General features: G+C 35.6%; 1 protein-coding gene across 1 annotated transcript in view; it reads left to right on the top strand.

The window, feature by feature from the left end:
- The window catches only part of LTV1 (LTV1 ribosome biogenesis factor), a 131,000-nt gene that overhangs the window by 43,647 nt on the left and 69,145 nt on the right, over positions 1-18,208 (top strand). Inside the window, exon 4 of the mRNA XM_090415620.1 lies at positions 9,487-9,574. Within this exon, the coding sequence (XP_090271746.1) occupies positions 9,487-9,574 (88 nt within the window). The remainder of the gene's footprint in view (positions 1-9,486; positions 9,575-18,208) is intronic.

Raw genomic sequence — 18,208 nt, 5'->3', positions numbered from 1 at the left:
ATCCTCGTTCGTTCAGTATCAAAGTAGATACCCAACAGGGTGCACCACGAGAAGGTGAGGATTGGACATTAGGTCAGAAGCCCTGGTCGGTTCTCCGCATTCCTTTAAAGGCTATGTGGAGGTCTCCTCTCAGTTATACAGCTTTGACCCTTAAGCACCCCTGGTGAAATATTTAATATCCTATTATTCGCTGATGATGTGGTAATAATATCTCACTCACCCAAACTCCTAGAATCAATGCTGAATAACATAAGCCAAAACTGCCAAAAAATTGGATTGGAAATACACCCTGACAAAACAAGATGGATGAAAAACAAAGATCATACAATCACTCTAGAATCCCACACCATCGAAAAAGTTGAAGAATACATCTACCTCGGCCAATTGATAAAAATGAATAATGATATATCAAATGAAATAGCAAGAAGAAAAAGAGCTGCTTGGATAGCCTTCAACAAAATAAAATCAACAATTACCAACCAAAACATAGATATAAACATAAGAGCCCATCTTTTCAATAGTCACATCTTATCATCATTAACTTATGGCAGTGAAACATGGAACACAACTTTAAAAGAAGAACAAAGCTTAATAACAACTCAGCGTGCAATAGAAAGAAGAATATGCAATATAAACAAAATAGACCACGTAAGACACACAGAAATCAGGAAGAAGTGTGGACTCACAGATATAATAAAAACAATCTACAACAGCAAAAGAAGATGGGCAGGACATCTTGCCAGAATGAGAGACAACAGATGGACAGTCAGAGTTACAAACTGGTATCTGAGAGATACCAAAAGGAAACTTGTAAGACCAGCCTTAAGGTGGGAAGACCAAATGATTAAGAAAGTTGGAAGAAAATGGAGAAGAAAAGCCCAAGACAGGAATAGCTGGACTCTTTATGACCTGCAGTCATGGAGAAATCCTGACTGAAACCACAGGTCCATCAAGGTAATAGTCTGTTTTTAATTACTCTGTATAAAAAAAAAAAAAATTCTCTCCTTCCTATTAGTGGTTATTTCTGCCTGTTACATAGAATTACATTTCATTACATTTTGTTACGTTTCTGCTTGTCATTGATAGGATTAGATTAAAATGGGAACGGTAAGGCGACATTTCTATGGAATTACTATTAAATGAATTTAGTTACTGCATAATAATTTGTCCTTAATAATTGAACAATACCAAGAGGAAAACATTGTTCATTGTTAACAGTGTGAATAATTTACCAGAATATGCTCAGTGATATCATGATCTTATATTGACTCAACAAATAGGAGGGCAACATGACTTCTAACACAACAGTGCTGTGTGTGTGGCCGCCAAAAAGATTGTGATATCACCTACACAGGTTCTATTATCAGATCTTTATGGGCAAGACTACAAGAACACTTGCATGACTGCAACATCCTTATTCCAGAACACTTAAACAATAAAAAAATGCTACAACCAAAAGAAAAACAGAATATAAAGTACAGGGAAACAGAAATAGCAGTCCACACCCTTGAACAGAAACATACCCCCAAATCGACAATGCCATAATGATAGATATACAAGAAAACGAAACAATGCTTAGAATATCAGAAACGATAACCATAAAATGTGACAAAAACTCAAACGTCCACCAGCCCTACATATTCTCCAAGAGTTGGAAGCTCCATAACATAAAAATTAGGTCATGACTCTGACCAATAGGAAATAACACAGATACACCAAAGACAGAAACACCAAGCTGACATGACATAGCCTCCACTTCCCCAACGAACTGTGAAGATGATGCACTGTCGAAACGGCTCACACCTCGTTACTCCCACCCCTAATCCTATCCTTCCCTTCCCCAAAATATTTCCGTTTTCACCCCCCTTCCCAAAGTATTCTCTGCCCACCTTTAATAAAAAAAAAAAAAACCCTGGGTTTTTCAAGAAGTTTACATACCAATAATTCTCCCACATCTCTCTACTCCACTCCCCCCCCCTTTCCATTCACTCATACTTCCTTCCTTTAACAGCAAATTAATGTATATCGCCACACGCCAGGATGCTGCTAAATAAGAAGACAGCCAGCAACATCCTACAAAGGTATGTCTGAATTTTTCTTCATATGTATATCTGTCTATATACAACATCAGTAATGCCCTAAAATTTGAGTAAAAAGCCAATGACACTATAAAAGGGGCACTCCTAAACAAAAATAGGCTAATTACCCATAAAAATAATATTTCTTATTTATGTTTGCTCCACATCACTACTTGATATTGCCTGCCATTCAAGAATATTATCCTTGTGTATAGTTTTGAATACTGTGTTGAATACATTACAACTTAAATCATAAATTAATTAATAATATAACTAGTAAACAAATTGTACCATCATATGCATTTGTGATTTAAGCCATTAGAGAAGTTTTGGTTAGCTAAGTCCCTTATTTCCAGCCCATCCTCGTTCATTCAGTATGTAGTAGATACCTATTAATGGGAACACCACGTGAAGGTGAGAATTGGATATTAGGGCAGAAGCCCCAGTCAGTTCTCTGCATTCCTGAAAGGTGATGTGGAGGTTTCCTCCCAATTATTTGGCTTTCACCCTTAAGTAGTGAATGACCATTTGACCTTTCAGTTATGAATCTGAGAGTTGCGTTAGAAAAAGCACTTGATAAAAGACTAGAGACCACAGATATGAAGGTTCTGAGAAAAATTAGGAGAGTGAACAGATAGCATCAATGGCAGAATCATATTAAAAATGAAGATATTAAAAAGGAACTTGACATTATTAGCATTTAAGAATGTCATCAGCAGAGCTAATCTAAGGTGATGTGGCCACTTAAATAAAATGGATGAGGAAAGGTTAGCAAAACAGATGTTGAATGCCAAGATGGCAGGAAGGAGACCCAGAGGTAGACCAAGTCTAGGTGGATCAATTCAGTCAGAAGTATCTTTGAAGTACAAAGTGTTAGATATTGGAGCTGATAAATGATAGACTGATTTGGAGGAAAATTGTTGATAGGAGATCAATAATAATGTAATCATGTAGTGCTGTCATAGTAACTTAACAGCCTCTCCCCTTCCTTGAGGGTACATATCAGTAAATTGATGAAGGTGATGTAAACAAATTGAGCAACAATCCCAAGAATATGACCTAATGAAAACATCAGACAATGAGAGCTGTGTTTATTACACATGTTGTATATATGAATAACTGTATGTTTATATTCCTCTTTCCACGTAGTCATTTTGGGTTATAAATTACACGTCTTCTCTAGTCGGTTTTTTTTTTTTTTTTTAGGATGAAAGACTCAAATTTCTGGGTTTAAAAAACCCTGCCCTCTCCATATGAGATACACTATATATGAATAAAAATATGCAATTAAGGAAGTATGTTAATAACCAGATATATGCATATGCACAAGAAAAATGTTTAATGATAATTATCTTAAAATGTGTCACATAGCTTGGTTTAAGACTTTGAGAGAAACAAAGCTGATTTAAGATAGTACATACAATGAATTTCACTTTCATGGCATAGGCAATTAGCATCTCACAAACTGACATAATTAATGAGATATATTACATTGAGAGTGGTCGGTTTATTTAGAGCTCATAAAATTATTGATTTTTGTCTTTTTTTTGTTGTAAAATCGAACCGAAAACAAACAAGAAATGGAACACTAACAAGAATAGTGAAGTTGAGAACAAGAAGACTTTCCCTGCTAAGGAGTAACTTGAGAATATTACACAGGAATTAATCATTGAAATCACAAAATTAAAGCAGATTATTAGACAAGACAATACAGGAATTATAGAAATTCAAGAGGCATTTAAAGGAATATAGGGAGGACAAAAAAATTAACTAGCAAATGGAGAAACAATAAAGCACTGAATCAAGTAAGATAATGCATAATAATGAAAATCAGGTATGTAAAGTCAGTTATAAAAAGGAGGATATTAAATTAAAGATGCCAAGAAATCATATTCTTCATTTAATCCTTTATTATTATTATTACGGGCAACTCCAGGGAGTCATTAGACTCATCGAGGGAGGCCCCAAATCATATTCATCACAACTATTCGACATTCATACAGTATCTATCATACCTCGCCTTAAACTCATTCACTGTCACAGCATCCACCACAGACTCTGGCAGCCCATTCCACTCATTCACCACTCTAAAAGTAAAGAACTCAGCTCTAACACCTTTACTAACCACACTTTTGCCCAGTTTCCATGGATGTCCCCTAGTCCTCCCACAACCAGCCCTGTTCTCAAAAATATCTTCTGAATTCATTTTATAGAAACCCTTCAGTAATTTGAATGTCTCAATCATATCTCCCCTCCTCCATCTATCAACCAGTTTTTGCAACCCACAAATCCTCAACCTGTTCTCATAAGATTCATTTCACAGACCTGCTATCATCTTGGTCACTCGTCTCTGGATCCTCTCAACCACCTCCCCATCAAGAAGAAACCTAGGTGACCAAATCTGGGCACAGTAGTCGAGATGGGGTCTTATCAAGGCTCGATACAGAGGAACAATAACCTGCTTGTCTCTGCTTGTCAACGTATTCTTCAGCAACCAAGTGATTTGATGAGCTGATTTGGCCACTTTTGCAATGTGCCCCCTAAACTTCAACTCTTTATCCACCAACACTCCTAAATCTCGTGCTTCATCAATTTCCTGGAGTACAGTTCCACCAATGTAGTAAACTGCTGCTAATCTTTTCACCCCAAAATGTATAACCTTACATTTTGCCACATTAAATTGACATCCATTCTCCTTAGCCCAGACCTCCAATCTATACAAATCATCTTGCAAAATTTTGACGTCATCCACATTCACTATTGCCCTACCCAACTTTGCATCATCTGCAAACAAATGAACTGTTCCTCTCAGCTCCTTTCCTATATCATTAACACGTTCGCTGCCAACTACGAGTATACTCGTAGTGGGTAAACCTGCTTCACAAGCCAGCTACGAGTATACTCGTATGACGCTTACCGTCGGGAACGAGATTATTGTAGTGACCTTGAAGAAGTGAAAATGCTTGGCTTGTGGGGCTAGCATCAAAACTGTGTATTCTCATATACCGTATATGCTCTGTACAAGCCAACTACGAGTATACTCGTAGGACGTTTAACTCCGGTAACGAGATTATCATACTGACCTTGAAGAAGTAAAACTGCTCGGCGTAGGGGAACAGACCATGCCAAAGTAGCGTGGCAGCGAACGTGTTAATGAACAAATTAAACAGCAGTGGTCCAAGAACAGATCCTTGTGGCATACCACTAGTCACAGGCTGTCTTGTGGACTCTACTCCTGAATAAACCACTCTCTGATATCTCTCCATCAACCACCCTCCTATCCATCTCACTAACCCTATATCCATCCCCATATGCTGCAATTTACTGATTAGAATTCCATGTGGTATCCATCCTGTCAAAGGCCTTAGCAAGGTCCAGTAGAATCACTGTAAACCCATTACCTTTATCCAGTTCAGCCATCACTGTGTTATAATACCTGAGCAAGTTACTGAGGCATGACCTACCCTTCACAAAACCATGATGTCCCCGATACAGTATCCCATTTTCATCTATCCAATCTTGTATTTTCCTCTTGACTATTTTCTCCAAGACCTTGATAATGATTCCTGTTATGCTGATTGGCCGGTAATTTTCAACAGCAGCCTTGGAACCACCTTTATGCAGCGGAACTATTTTCCCCTCTTTCCACCCCCTTGGGACTGACCCTGACCCGAGGCTCAAATTAAACAAAATGGTCAAGGGCACTGACAATTCTTTAGCCGCTTCACGTACAATACGAGCTGGTATACCATCCAATCCCACAGATGTATTGACATTGAGGTTCTGTAATAGACTAGTTACCTCTACTTCATTCATCACAATTCCAGTATAAGCTGTTGGTTCTTCCATTCCTGCAATGTCACCACCTGGATGATATACTCTTGCAAAGTGCTCGCTCAGTAATTCCACTATATCGACTGATTCGGTTACCTCCCTACCCTCAGCATTTTTTAAAATTATTCTGCCATGAACATTTTTCCTTTTACTTGCAACATATCGAAAAAACTGTTTGGGATTCTCTTTAGCCTGCATGGCCAATTTTCTTTCGTAATCCGCTTTTGCTTTTCTTACCACCCTTGTTACCATCCTGGCCTGAGCTTTATACTGTTCCTGCGCCTGCTGGTCACCTTTCTCCTTAAATTTCCTCCGCAATTGTTTCTTTTTTTGCAGCGCAAGCTTAATAGTGTTATTCCTCCATTTAACCCCTACTTAATTTATTATTTGGACTCTTGGTATATAGTCAACCATTGCCTCCTGCAAACAGTTCTTAACCACCTCCCATGCACTAACAACATCCAGCCCTTGCAGTTTTACATGCCATGGCACTGAGCCAAGCACACTCCTAAGCTTGTCATACGAGTGTAAGCAAACAAACTTTGCTCGCAAAGTATCTTCACTACTGGGCTACTTGTATACAGATTGGGTGTATATAACGCTAAGCATTATGAGAAGGGCTACTACTCAGACTGGTTTTAATCTTTATTGAAGTCTCATCAGTGGGAACACCAAGGTTGAAGTAATGCAGAAGTCATATATCTTCCGTATATGTAAAGTAATGTAAAGATGTATCACATTATTATTAAATTACTCTGGATTAGAGATAGATGGAAGTTTTTTTTCACTTGGTTACAACATAAATTAAAGATACCAAGAAATTATATTCCTGGTTTAATCCTTTATCCAAGTGTAAGCAAACAAAGCTTGCACATGAAGTATCTTCATGGCTGGGCTACTTGTATATACAGGCTAATGGCCTAACATCATTTGCCTTAGTATCCCATAATGCAAAGCCCACATCCTTTCAGGTTTGTATAATGCTGAACATTATGGAAAAGGCTACTACCCAGACAGTTTTAGGGTAGTAGGGGATACCTCTCCAAAAACTCTGAGTGATCTACAAGATCACTCAGATTAATAAACATCATCAGTGGGAGCCAGGCACAGAAAGGTTACCAAGGGTGAAGTAATGCAGAGTCATATTTCCCATATAGAAATAGTGAAAAGGTGTATCACCTTATTATTAAATTACTCTGGATTTAAAGAAAGATGTTGGAAGTTTTTTCCCACTTGGTTAGACTATCATCAGATGTTGAATAAAGGATTTAGTTTAATCCTTTATCCAAGTGTAAGCAAACAAAGTTTGCACCTGAAGTATCTCAGGACTGAGGCAACTCGTGGTAAAGGTAGACCAAGCTTACACTTGGATAAAGGATTAAACTAAATTTATAAGTTTTTCTCCTCATGAAAAACCTATTTCTAAATTAGAAAGTTCATCATTGGCTGATCATTTTGACAATTCAAAAGGTGAGACACCTTTTGGCAACTCGTATAGGTAAATATGACTTCTCCATTGCTTCAGCCTTAGTATCACCACCTCTGGGTCTGGCTCCCACTGATGAGATCTCAATAAAGGTCGAAACCAGTTGGAAGCTTGGGCGATGAATGGCAATGCTGTAGCAAAAATAACAATTTTAACAGTTGTGTGGGACAAAATTTTACAACGAATGAATGCTACTAGTAAATCTCTACAAGATCCCGATATGGATTTGTTTTTGGCTAATAATTTGTTTCGGTCTTTAGTTGGTTTTATTTTAGATTTAAGAAATAGTTTTGCTGCTTTAAATGAAGAAGTGAATTTATTAACAGATTAGAGTAAATTTGAAGATGAGAAGGAAAGAGTGAAAAAATGAGAAAAAAAAAGTGTGACGAAATTTCACAATCTAACAATGAGATTACTCGTATACTACATGGGAAAGAAACTTTCATTGTTAATACTTTTAATGTCATTTGCAATAAGATAATTTTGGAAATTAATGAAAGAGCAAAAGGTAATTTAGACATATTAGATATGTTGGACATTTTTTGAAGAAAGATATAGCTCAAGACAAGTACAAGACTAGTATTAACAAAATTTTACAATCTTATGAGACTGATATTGACTCAGAAAAATTTATTGATGAAGTTAAGCAATTTTTAATAATGATAAAGGAAGAAAATTTTTCGATTAAAATATGTACAACTTTATGAACGATGGGTTAAGGTCTACTTTTCCGAAGGTAGAAACAATTCTAAAAATATTTTTGACGATGCCTATTTCAAATGCAAGTGCCGAACGCTCATTTTCAGTGTTGAAATGAATAAAAAATTATTTAAGAAGCAACTTGCACCAAAAACAAACAAGTAACCTGTTGTTATTATGCATTGAATCAGATGTAATGAACTCAATTAATTATGATGACATTATAGATATATTTGCTAAAACCAAAGTGAGAAAAAAAACTTTTAGTTATTATATTTTTTTAATTTAAATTTGAACTGATTTATTTTTATACTTTTTAAATGCAAATATGTGTATACCAATGTTGTGTTATTTTTATTTTATTAAAATGAATTATTATAGAAATCTTGTTGAAAGTTTATTTTTCACTTGGTTAGAATATAATAAATTTAGTTTAATCCTTTATCCAAGTGTAAGCAAACAAAGTTTGCATCTGAAAGTATCTTCAGGACTGGGGTAAGGTGGTACAACACTAGGCCAACTCCTTGCAAAGGTGGAGCTAGCTAATATCACTCCTATCTCAGTATCTTCCATAATGCAAAACACATCTCCTTGCGGATATGTCTAATGTTATGCATTAAGGGAAGGGCCACTACCCAGCCTAGTTTCAACCTTTATCGAGGTCTCTTCAGTGGGAGCCAGGCCCAAGTGGAGATACCAGCCAGAAGCATTAGATTTACATTTTTAAATTTAAATTTAAATTTTTAAATGGTGTGCCACCTTTTTAAAAGGTGGCACACCATTTGGCAACTCCTATAGGTAGAGATGACCTTGCTAATGCTGCTGCCTGGTATCTCCACTTGGCCCTGGCTCCCAGTGAAGAGACCTCAATAAAGGTTGAAACTAGTCTGGGTAGTAGCCCTTCCCTTAATGCATAACATTAGACATATCCGCAAGGAGATGTGTTTTGCATTATGGGAGATACTGAGATAGGAGTGATGTTAGCTTGCTTCAAGTTGTCCTGGTGTTGTACCACCTTACCCCAGTCCTGAAGATACTTTCAGGTGCAAACTTTGTTTGCTCACACTTGAATAAGGGATTAAACTAAATTTATTATAGAAATCTTGACTTTTATTTTCAATAAAAAAGAAAAAAAAAATGCATATGAATTTGATTAACTGAAATAGACTTGCTCTTTTGAGGCCTCATAATGATGCTGCGCCTAGGGTCCTCCAAAAGTATAAATGTGGCCCTGCTGGCTGCATATATAAATCACACACATGAGAAACCACAAAGCCTATAGTAAACGAATGTTGTATGGGCTGAATGTTCTTCTAAGTTAATATTTTAATGAAAAATATAAATATTAAAACTGAATTGAAATAATTATGTAATTACTTTTCTTTACAGGACCTTAAAATGAATCTTCCTTCTTCCGTTTTTCCTTCTGCTGTTGAAGAATCAGAGGGATTGTTAAATAAGGCAGCTCCTATAACAGGTACCATTTCTAAATTGTTGTTTTTAATAAATTATAATATAGCTTGGATTTATCATGACTCTTTTCTTTTAGAGGTCCATGCCATGAGATTAATGGTTAAGCTTAATTTGAATAGGAATGTATGTAATTGTGATGTAAGATATCTGTTAAATTTGTCTCTTGCTGTAGCAAACTTGTAAGACTATGGGAATAGTTTTATAGTTTTATTGGAACACCAGAAATTTTTACATATTTTAAAGAAAAAAAATTAGTACAGTTGTATACAGAAATATTAATTTTAAACAATCTCTCACTTTTTTCAAGTTTACATTTTAGTAGTGCCCATATTGATTCCAAAATCTTTATATATAAGTAGTAACTATGGTTTGCTTAGTTAATTTGATTAGGTCATTTGTTGATATAAAAACAACTAACCATCAGGGGCGAATTCTCCATGCTTGCTATGCTTACTTCACAAGCTCATTACTTGAGAAAGAAGTAATATTTATATGTTAATAAATGCATGCATTTATAAGCATTCCATTTAGGCTTTTATTTTTGTAGACAGAAGACGTCTTAAGCTTAGGCAATAATTGAGCTTTGCATTGTGTATCGAAGGCCGATGCTTGCTCGTCTAGTCAAAGCTACCTTGGCTTGCTCGGTTGTGGGAGCTTCCAGGTCCTTGCAGCAGCACTGTGATTTCATGCACGCGCATAGCCATTTCCCGCTCCCTTCACATCATCTCACTCTGTTGCTTAAAAACGGGCCACACGCAGTCAACGTAGCTCTAGCCAGCCTTTACAAGTGTGCGTGTTGCTTGGGAAAATTAAGTTACAACCAACTTTTTATGACGATGTTATTGACCAGTTCATAAAGAACCGTAGGGTAGAATTTGTATTCAAGTAGGTCAACTAAATTGAATAAAATAGAATATCATTTGTAAAATAAATGCTGTATTTGTATGATTAAATGTACATAAATTTCTAAATATATATATATATATAGTTTTAAATGGTCAGTAAAACCATTTAAAACCCAGTTTTAAATGGATTTAAAATTGGGTTTTAAATTTTAAAAATTGGGTTTTTTAAATTTGGTTTAAACTAAATTAAAAACTGATTTAAATCGCCCCAGCTAATCATCCAGTTTTTTTTTTTTTTTTACCGCCTGGAACTTAAAAATTCGCAAGAGAATGAATATTTAAATTCCATCTAAGCTTTTAAAAGATAATGTTACATTTTTCATATGTGATTATGCCTTAAAAGATCAGGGAATCTCTAATTGGTCTCTCAAGACATCCTATATTTTTTTCTAAGACTTGGTGTTTTGTATAGAGGGAAGAACAAAAGAATAATAATAAAAAAAAAAACAGTGACAAACTATTTACTTAGTTATTGATCTTCCATTGTGAGTTGAGAGCCATGACAACTAATTTTGAAATATTAATTGCAATTCTTACAAATATTTTAGCTTTTATCTTATCTACAAATGACAAAAAAAAACAATGAAATGTTATTACTTGTGGGTTGTGTTGCAGTGCTTATGCATTTTTTTTTTGGGGTGGGTGGGTGGGGGGAGGAATGTTTAAATATGATCTTTTTCCATGAAAAATTTCTAATTATAAAAGAGTGTTACTGTTGGCTCACTGGATAGGATTGTTATATTTTAATCTGTAATTGTATATGGTGCTTGCAAAATGTGTATACACATGCACAAAAGGAAACTTGTTCACACTTATATTTATGCATACAGTATTACAATTTCATCATTGATTTTTCTGCACACAAAAATGTTGAAGTTTGAATTTTTTTTCTTTTTTCCATTAAGCAGTGTTCATCAGAGAAACTTCTAAACAAAAATAAAATAATTAAATGCTATGGAATATAAATGCTGTAATCAAAGAGAGTTTATTTGATCATAAAGAAGCGTGATATTAAATTATTTAATATCTAATATCATCAGTATGCCATGCATCACTGGTTCCTTGTTTTAATTGGTTTCTGTTCAAATGGTTAATCTGAATTTTTCCAATATTTTAATCCTTTTTTCTATCACTGTGAAGAAGAAGAAACTGGTCCTTAGTGTGCAAACCTATTCAGTGTATTATCTACTTGTACATAATAATAATAATGACTAATAAACCAATTTTTTAAAACATAAATCTTTCTCATATTCTATTACTGAAAAATGTAGATTCATATTTATGAAAGTCATAAAGGTATAATGCAATCAAAAGGTCATATAATTGGCTGTAGTGCCTAGTTAAAAAAGGCTTCCTGCTTTACTGTTTTCATTGAGAAGCTATTTCAAGCAGAAAACAGGTGTCATTAACTATAAATAACCTCAACTCCAACTCTGAATGAAAATGAAATTTGGCTATGTCCATCTGTGAAGCATTAGCAGGAAAAGTATCATTTTTATTATTATGTAAGGATCTCCATGAAGTTAGAAGACTCATCACAGGAGACTTGTTATTCACAGATTAAAGATAATTCATACTTATCATACCAGTATTTAAACTCATTTACTGATGTCCTCACAAATAATTCTGGCAACCCATTCCACTCATTGTTCAATCCCAAGAAGGAAAAAAAATCTCTGGTCCTAATACTCTTGCTGACATGTGACTATTTGTTCTCTCCCTTCTGCTATGTAATGGAAAAAAATCTTCAATGTCAATCCTATAAAAACCCCTTTAATAACTTATATGTTCTATCATATTCCCCCCCCCCCCCCCCTTGCTTTTTTTTTAAAATTTTTTTATTAGCTAGTTTTTGAAGTCCCACAGACCTTCAGTATATTCTCATAGGGAGAATTTCATAGACCCACCACAGTTTTTGTCACTTGCTTCTGGATCTTCTCCACTGGTTCTTTCTCACAGGAGATTTCAGGTGATATAATCTGTGCACAGCGGTCCAGATATGGCTTTATAAAGGAAAATAATAACCTCTCTATCTCTGCCATGAAACAACCATGAAATCTGATGTGCTGTTTTGGCCACTTTTGCAGTATGTCCTCTAAACTTCAATTCCCTGTCCACAATCACTCCCATATCCTTGGGAATAAAAGTTAACCCCCTCGGCCAGCCTGGTTGGCCGAGGGTTAGCTTATCTGCTCTCCAACCAACAGGCTGTGGATTTGAATGCTGAGGGCGATATTCATGATTGACTTTGGTGAGAGATGAATTTTATTGCCGGGCACTGCCTTGTTTATTGGAGGACTGAAGTGGCTTGAAAAAGTTCCATATTTGGTCTCTTAGAGCAGTTTATGGACTATTTAAAAAAAAAAAAATACAAATAGAAAAAAATTATAAAAATTAAAAAAAAAATCCATAGTCTACCATTATCCAAATGTACTATTGGTTTGTAAATAACCTTTTGTAGGTGAGAGCCACATATTTAAAAAAGAAAAAAATTCTGCAGTAAATCATCATCAAATTCCTGATATATACCCTCAATTGGGCATATTGGATATGATATTACTACATGAACAATTACATCATTACTAACTTCCTATCAACAATTTTCCTCCAAATCAGTCTGTTGTTACCTGTCAAGCCTCCAACATTATCAGATCTTATATTTCTATCTTCTAAGGCACTTTTTTACTGTATCAGTCCACCTACATCTTGCTCTGGGTCTTTTTCCTGGCAACCTGGCAGAGAACCCTTGTTTTGCTAATCTTTCATCTCCCATTCTGTTTAAGTGATCATACCACCTGAGATTAGCTCTGTGAACACATTCCTGGATGCTGACAATGTCAAGTTCTTTCCTAATATCCTCATTTTTAATATGATATTGCCAGTGATGCCATCTGTTCATGCACCTAATCTTTCTCAGGACTCTCATATCTGCATTCTCTAGTCTTTGGTCAAGTGTTTTACTTCTGACCCAGCTCTCAGATCCAAAAGTTAAAATTGGCTTCAATACTGTCTTTTACACATCTAATTCAGTGTTTTGGTTAATTTCTCTCTTATTCTATATAAATTTATTCAGTTGACTTCCTACCATACCAGCTTTGTTCATTCTGTTGTCTATTTCCATATTTAATTTACCATCTTCACAAAAATCGTGCCTAAGTAGCTGAAATGTTTTACTCGTTCTATAGGTTCTCCATTCATAATGCAGTTGATATTTTCAATGTTTCTGTCTATTTTCATTGTCTTTGTCTTGTTATAGCTGACTTCATACCATATCTATTACAACAGTTATTCAGTATACTCAGGGAATCTTGCAGACATGTAGTGGATTTATTTATAAGTATAACATCATCCACATAAAGCAGAGAGCTGAGATTAGCATTCCAGTTTTGATGTCAGGTTTAATACCACTTCCCTTAATAATGTGATCCATATAGATAATGAATAACAGAGGGGATAATATACATCCTTGTCTGACACCAGATTTACATCTTCCTGTACTTCCTTCAATTCTAACTGCTGACTTACAACTCTCAGGGTGCTTAAGGATCAAAGATGTATAACTGAGAGGAGACCTCCACATAGCCTTTAAAGGAATGCGGAGAACCGACCAGGGTTTCTGTCCTAATGTCCAATCCTCACCTTCTCATGGTGCACCCTGCGTATCTACCTGGATACTGAACGAACGAGGATGGGCTGGCAATTTGGGATTTAGCTGACCAAATTGTATTGTTATTGGCTTAAACCAATATACAAAATGATGGCACAACATGACAAAATTTCATGCCTGCTGGGACATCGCCCCGTTGTTTTTGCCAGGGAACCAGGGCGAACAGCGAAAAGTCATCTACTGGAACAAATCTAAAAGCACACTCCAACTTAATATCACCAGAGTTAAAGATCGGTACTATCGACATAAGAAGCCTGAATGGCAAAGAAATGGAGCTAGCAGGAATTAGCTAAGTACCAGATCGACATAATTGGGTTACTGAAACAAAAAAGACAAAACTGGTGAGATCTTTCTGCACAATAAATGCAAAATGTTATATTCAGGCAATGACAATCAAGGAAAAGAAGGAGTAGCCATAGTATTCAACACAAAATACGAGGCTAATCTTCTTGAATGGCAGTCAGTCTCAAGTAGAGCAATGTGAGCAAATATCGGAATGGGGAATTGGACAATGAGACTTATTTGTGCCTATGGTCCCACAGAAGGGTCTCCTAAGGTAGAAGTGGAGGAATTTTTTGATACTTTAGAGAAAGCAACTGACACAATGAAAAAGGAAAAGTTGGTCCTTGTTAGGGATCTAAATAGCAGAGTAGGAAATGATTGTCAGACATACAAAAATATTTTGGGAAAATTTGGACAAAAGAGCAAAGCTAATAATAATGGCAAATACCTGTTGAATTTCTGCTCAGGACATGGACTGGTTATTACTAATACCATGTTCCAACATAAAAATGTGCACAAATTCACATGGAGGGAAGAGGCAAGGAATAAGAAAAGCCTCATTGACTATGTTATTGTTGATAGTGATGTTTTCTCCTGGTGCAGCACACCAGAGTGTACAGAGGATTTGAAATTGGAAGTGATCACTATTTAGTCTTGAGCAGGATAAAATTGAATTTCATGTTGAAAAGAATAACATGTAAGAAAATTTTAAAGTGAATAAAAGTTGAGCAACTCTCAGATGTGAACTGTAGACTAAAATACACAAAGATTATTGAAAAAAAAATGAAAGAGTTTGAGAACAGGAATCAAACCTTGGAGATTCAGTGGCAAACTCTGAAGAAAACCCTGATTGATTCAGCTAGAGAGGCATGTGGTGAAGCAGTCTGCAAGGATAGAAAAATTAGAAATCCATGGTGGACACAGGAAGTTAAACAGGTAGTAAAGGAAAAGAAGAAAGCATATCAAAATTTCCTGTCAAATAAGTCAGCTTGTGCTCTTAGAGAATACAGAAACAAATGTAAGAAAGCTAAATACTGTGTAAAACTAGCTAAACAAAAGTCATGGATGGACTTTGGCAAGAACATAGAAAATAAATATCAAGAAGGTAGCAAAATATTTTGGAGGTTAATGAAGAAGCTTCCAAATGGAGGAAAGAGTGCTAAAAGGAGTTAGAGGTGATAAAGGTGACATGAAAACGGGAGAAAAAGATATCCTTGAAGTATGGAGTAATTACTTCGAGAAATTGCTAAATGAAACAAGCAGTGATGACAGCACAGTGATAAAAAACACTGACCAGACATGCAGTCAGGAATACATATCCATACTTGAAGTAGAAAAAGCCATCAAAGGTTTGAAATGTGGAAAGGCAGCAGAAGTAGATGATATTCGACCAGAAAAGCTGAAGTATGGAGATATAAAAGTCTTCCAGTGGCTGCACTGCATAGTTCAGAAGGCCTGGTCAGAGGGACGAATTCCTGATGATTGGAGTAGAGCTCTAATAGTACCCATATATAAAAAGTGAAATAAAACTGAATGTGAGAATTACAGAGGTATATCCCTATTGAGTGTTCCTGGTAAGATATATGCAAGTATACTTGCGAAACGGTTGAAAAGAATTGTGGAAGAAAAGCTTGGTGAAGAACAAGCTGGATTCAGGCAAAATAGAGGCTGTCAGGATCAGATCTTCACTTTACGACAAATAGTTGAAAAAGCATGGGAATATAACAAAGATCTATATTTAAGTTTTGTCGAACTGGAAAAGGCATATGACAAGGTGCCAAGACCGAGAAGCTATTCAATACGCTGCAGTTATGTAGTGTCAATGGGGCATTATATCAAGCAATACTTAGTCTTTATTTGAGTTGTAAGTTGGCAGTTAGAATTGAAGGAAGTACAGGAAGATGGTTTAATGTTAAATCTGGTGTAAGACAAGGATGTACATTATCCCCTCTGTTATTCATTATCTATATGGATCACATTATGAAGGAAAGTGGTATTAAACATGATATCAGAATTGGAGATGTTAATGTCATCTCTTTGCTTTATGCGGATGATGTTATACTTCTAAATAAATCCCTTACAAGTTTGCAAGATTCCCTGACTAAATTGAATAACTGTTGTAATAGATATGGTATGAAGTTCAGCAATAAAAAGACAAAGACAATGAAAATGGGTAGAATCATTGAAAATGTCAACTGTGTTGTGAATGGAGAACCTGTGGAACAAGTGAAACATTTCAGCTACTTAGGCACGATTTTTACTGAAGATGGTAAATTAAATATAGAAATAGACAACAGAATCAACAAAGCTGGTATGGTTGGAAGTCAATTTAATAAATTCATATGGAATAAGACAGAAATTAGTCATCATTATCATCAAATTCCTGCCATGTACCCTCAAGGGTGTACAGGATATGATAGTACTACATGAAAAAAATTTACATCATTAGTAACTTCCTATCTGCAATTTTCCTCCAAATCAGTCTGTTACTTGTCAAGACTCCAACATTATCAGATCTTATATTTCTATCGTCTAAGGCACTTTGTACCGTATCAATCTACCTATATCTTGGTCTTCCTCTGGGTCGTTTTCCTGCCAACCTGGCAGAGAACACTTGTTTTCCTAATCTTTCTTCGCCATTCAGTTTAAGTAACCATCCCACTTGAGATAAGCTCTGCTAACGCATTCTTGGATGTTGACAATGTCAAGTTCTTTCCTAATATCCTCGTTTTTAATATGATATTGCCATTGATGCCATCTGCTCATGCCTATAATCTTTCTCAGGACTCTCATATCTGCGGTCTCTAGTCTTTGGTCAAGTATTTTACTTCTGACCCAGCTCTCAGATCCATAAGTTAAAACTGGTTTGAACACTGTCTTGTATATAGCTAATTTAGTGTTCCGACTAATTTTTCTCTTATTCCATATGAATTTATTCAATTGACTTCCTACCATACCAGCTTTGCTAATTCTGTTGTCTATTTCTATATTTAATTTACCATCTTCAGTAAAAATCGTCCTAAGTAGCTGAAATGTTTCACTTGTTCCACAGGTTCTCCATTCACAACACAGTTGATATTTTCAATGATTCTGCCTATTTTTATTGTCTTTGTCTTTTTATTGCTGACCTTCATATCATATCTATTACAACAGTTATTCAATTTAGTTAGGGAATCTTGCAGACTTGTAGCGGATTTATTTAGAAGTATAACATCATCTGCATAAAGCAAAGAGCTGACATTAACATCTCAAATTTGATATCATGTTTAATACCACTTTCCTTCATAACGTGATCCATATAGATAATGAATAACAGAGGGGATAATGTACATCCTTGTCTCACACCAGATTTAACATTAAACCATCTTCCTATACTTCCTTCAATTCTAATTGCTGACTTACAACTCAAATAAAGACTAAGTATTGCTTGATATAATGCCACATTGACACCATATAACTGTAGCGTATTGAATAGCATCTATCTTGGCACCTTATCATATGCCTTTTCCAAATCGACAAAACTTAAATACAGATCTCTGTTATGTTCCATGCTTTCTCGACTATTTGTCATAAAGTGAAGATCTGATCCTGATAGCCTCTATTTGACCTGAATCCAGCTTGTTCTTCACCAAGCTTTTCTTCTACAATTCTTCTCAACCGTTTCTCAAGTATACTTGCATAGATCTTGCCAGGAACACTCAGTAGGGAAATATCCCTGTAATTCTCACATTCAGTTTTATTTCCCTTTTTATATATGGGTACTATGAGAGCTCTACTCCAATCA

Source organism: Typopeltis vanoorti, chromosome 3 (assembly GCF_054136105.1).
Source record: "Typopeltis vanoorti isolate ZY-2024b chromosome 3, IOZ_Tvanoo_1.0, whole genome shotgun sequence".
NCBI lineage: Eukaryota > Metazoa > Arthropoda > Arachnida > Uropygi > Thelyphonidae > Typopeltis > Typopeltis vanoorti.
This window is presented reverse-complemented; position numbering and strand designations above follow the sequence as displayed.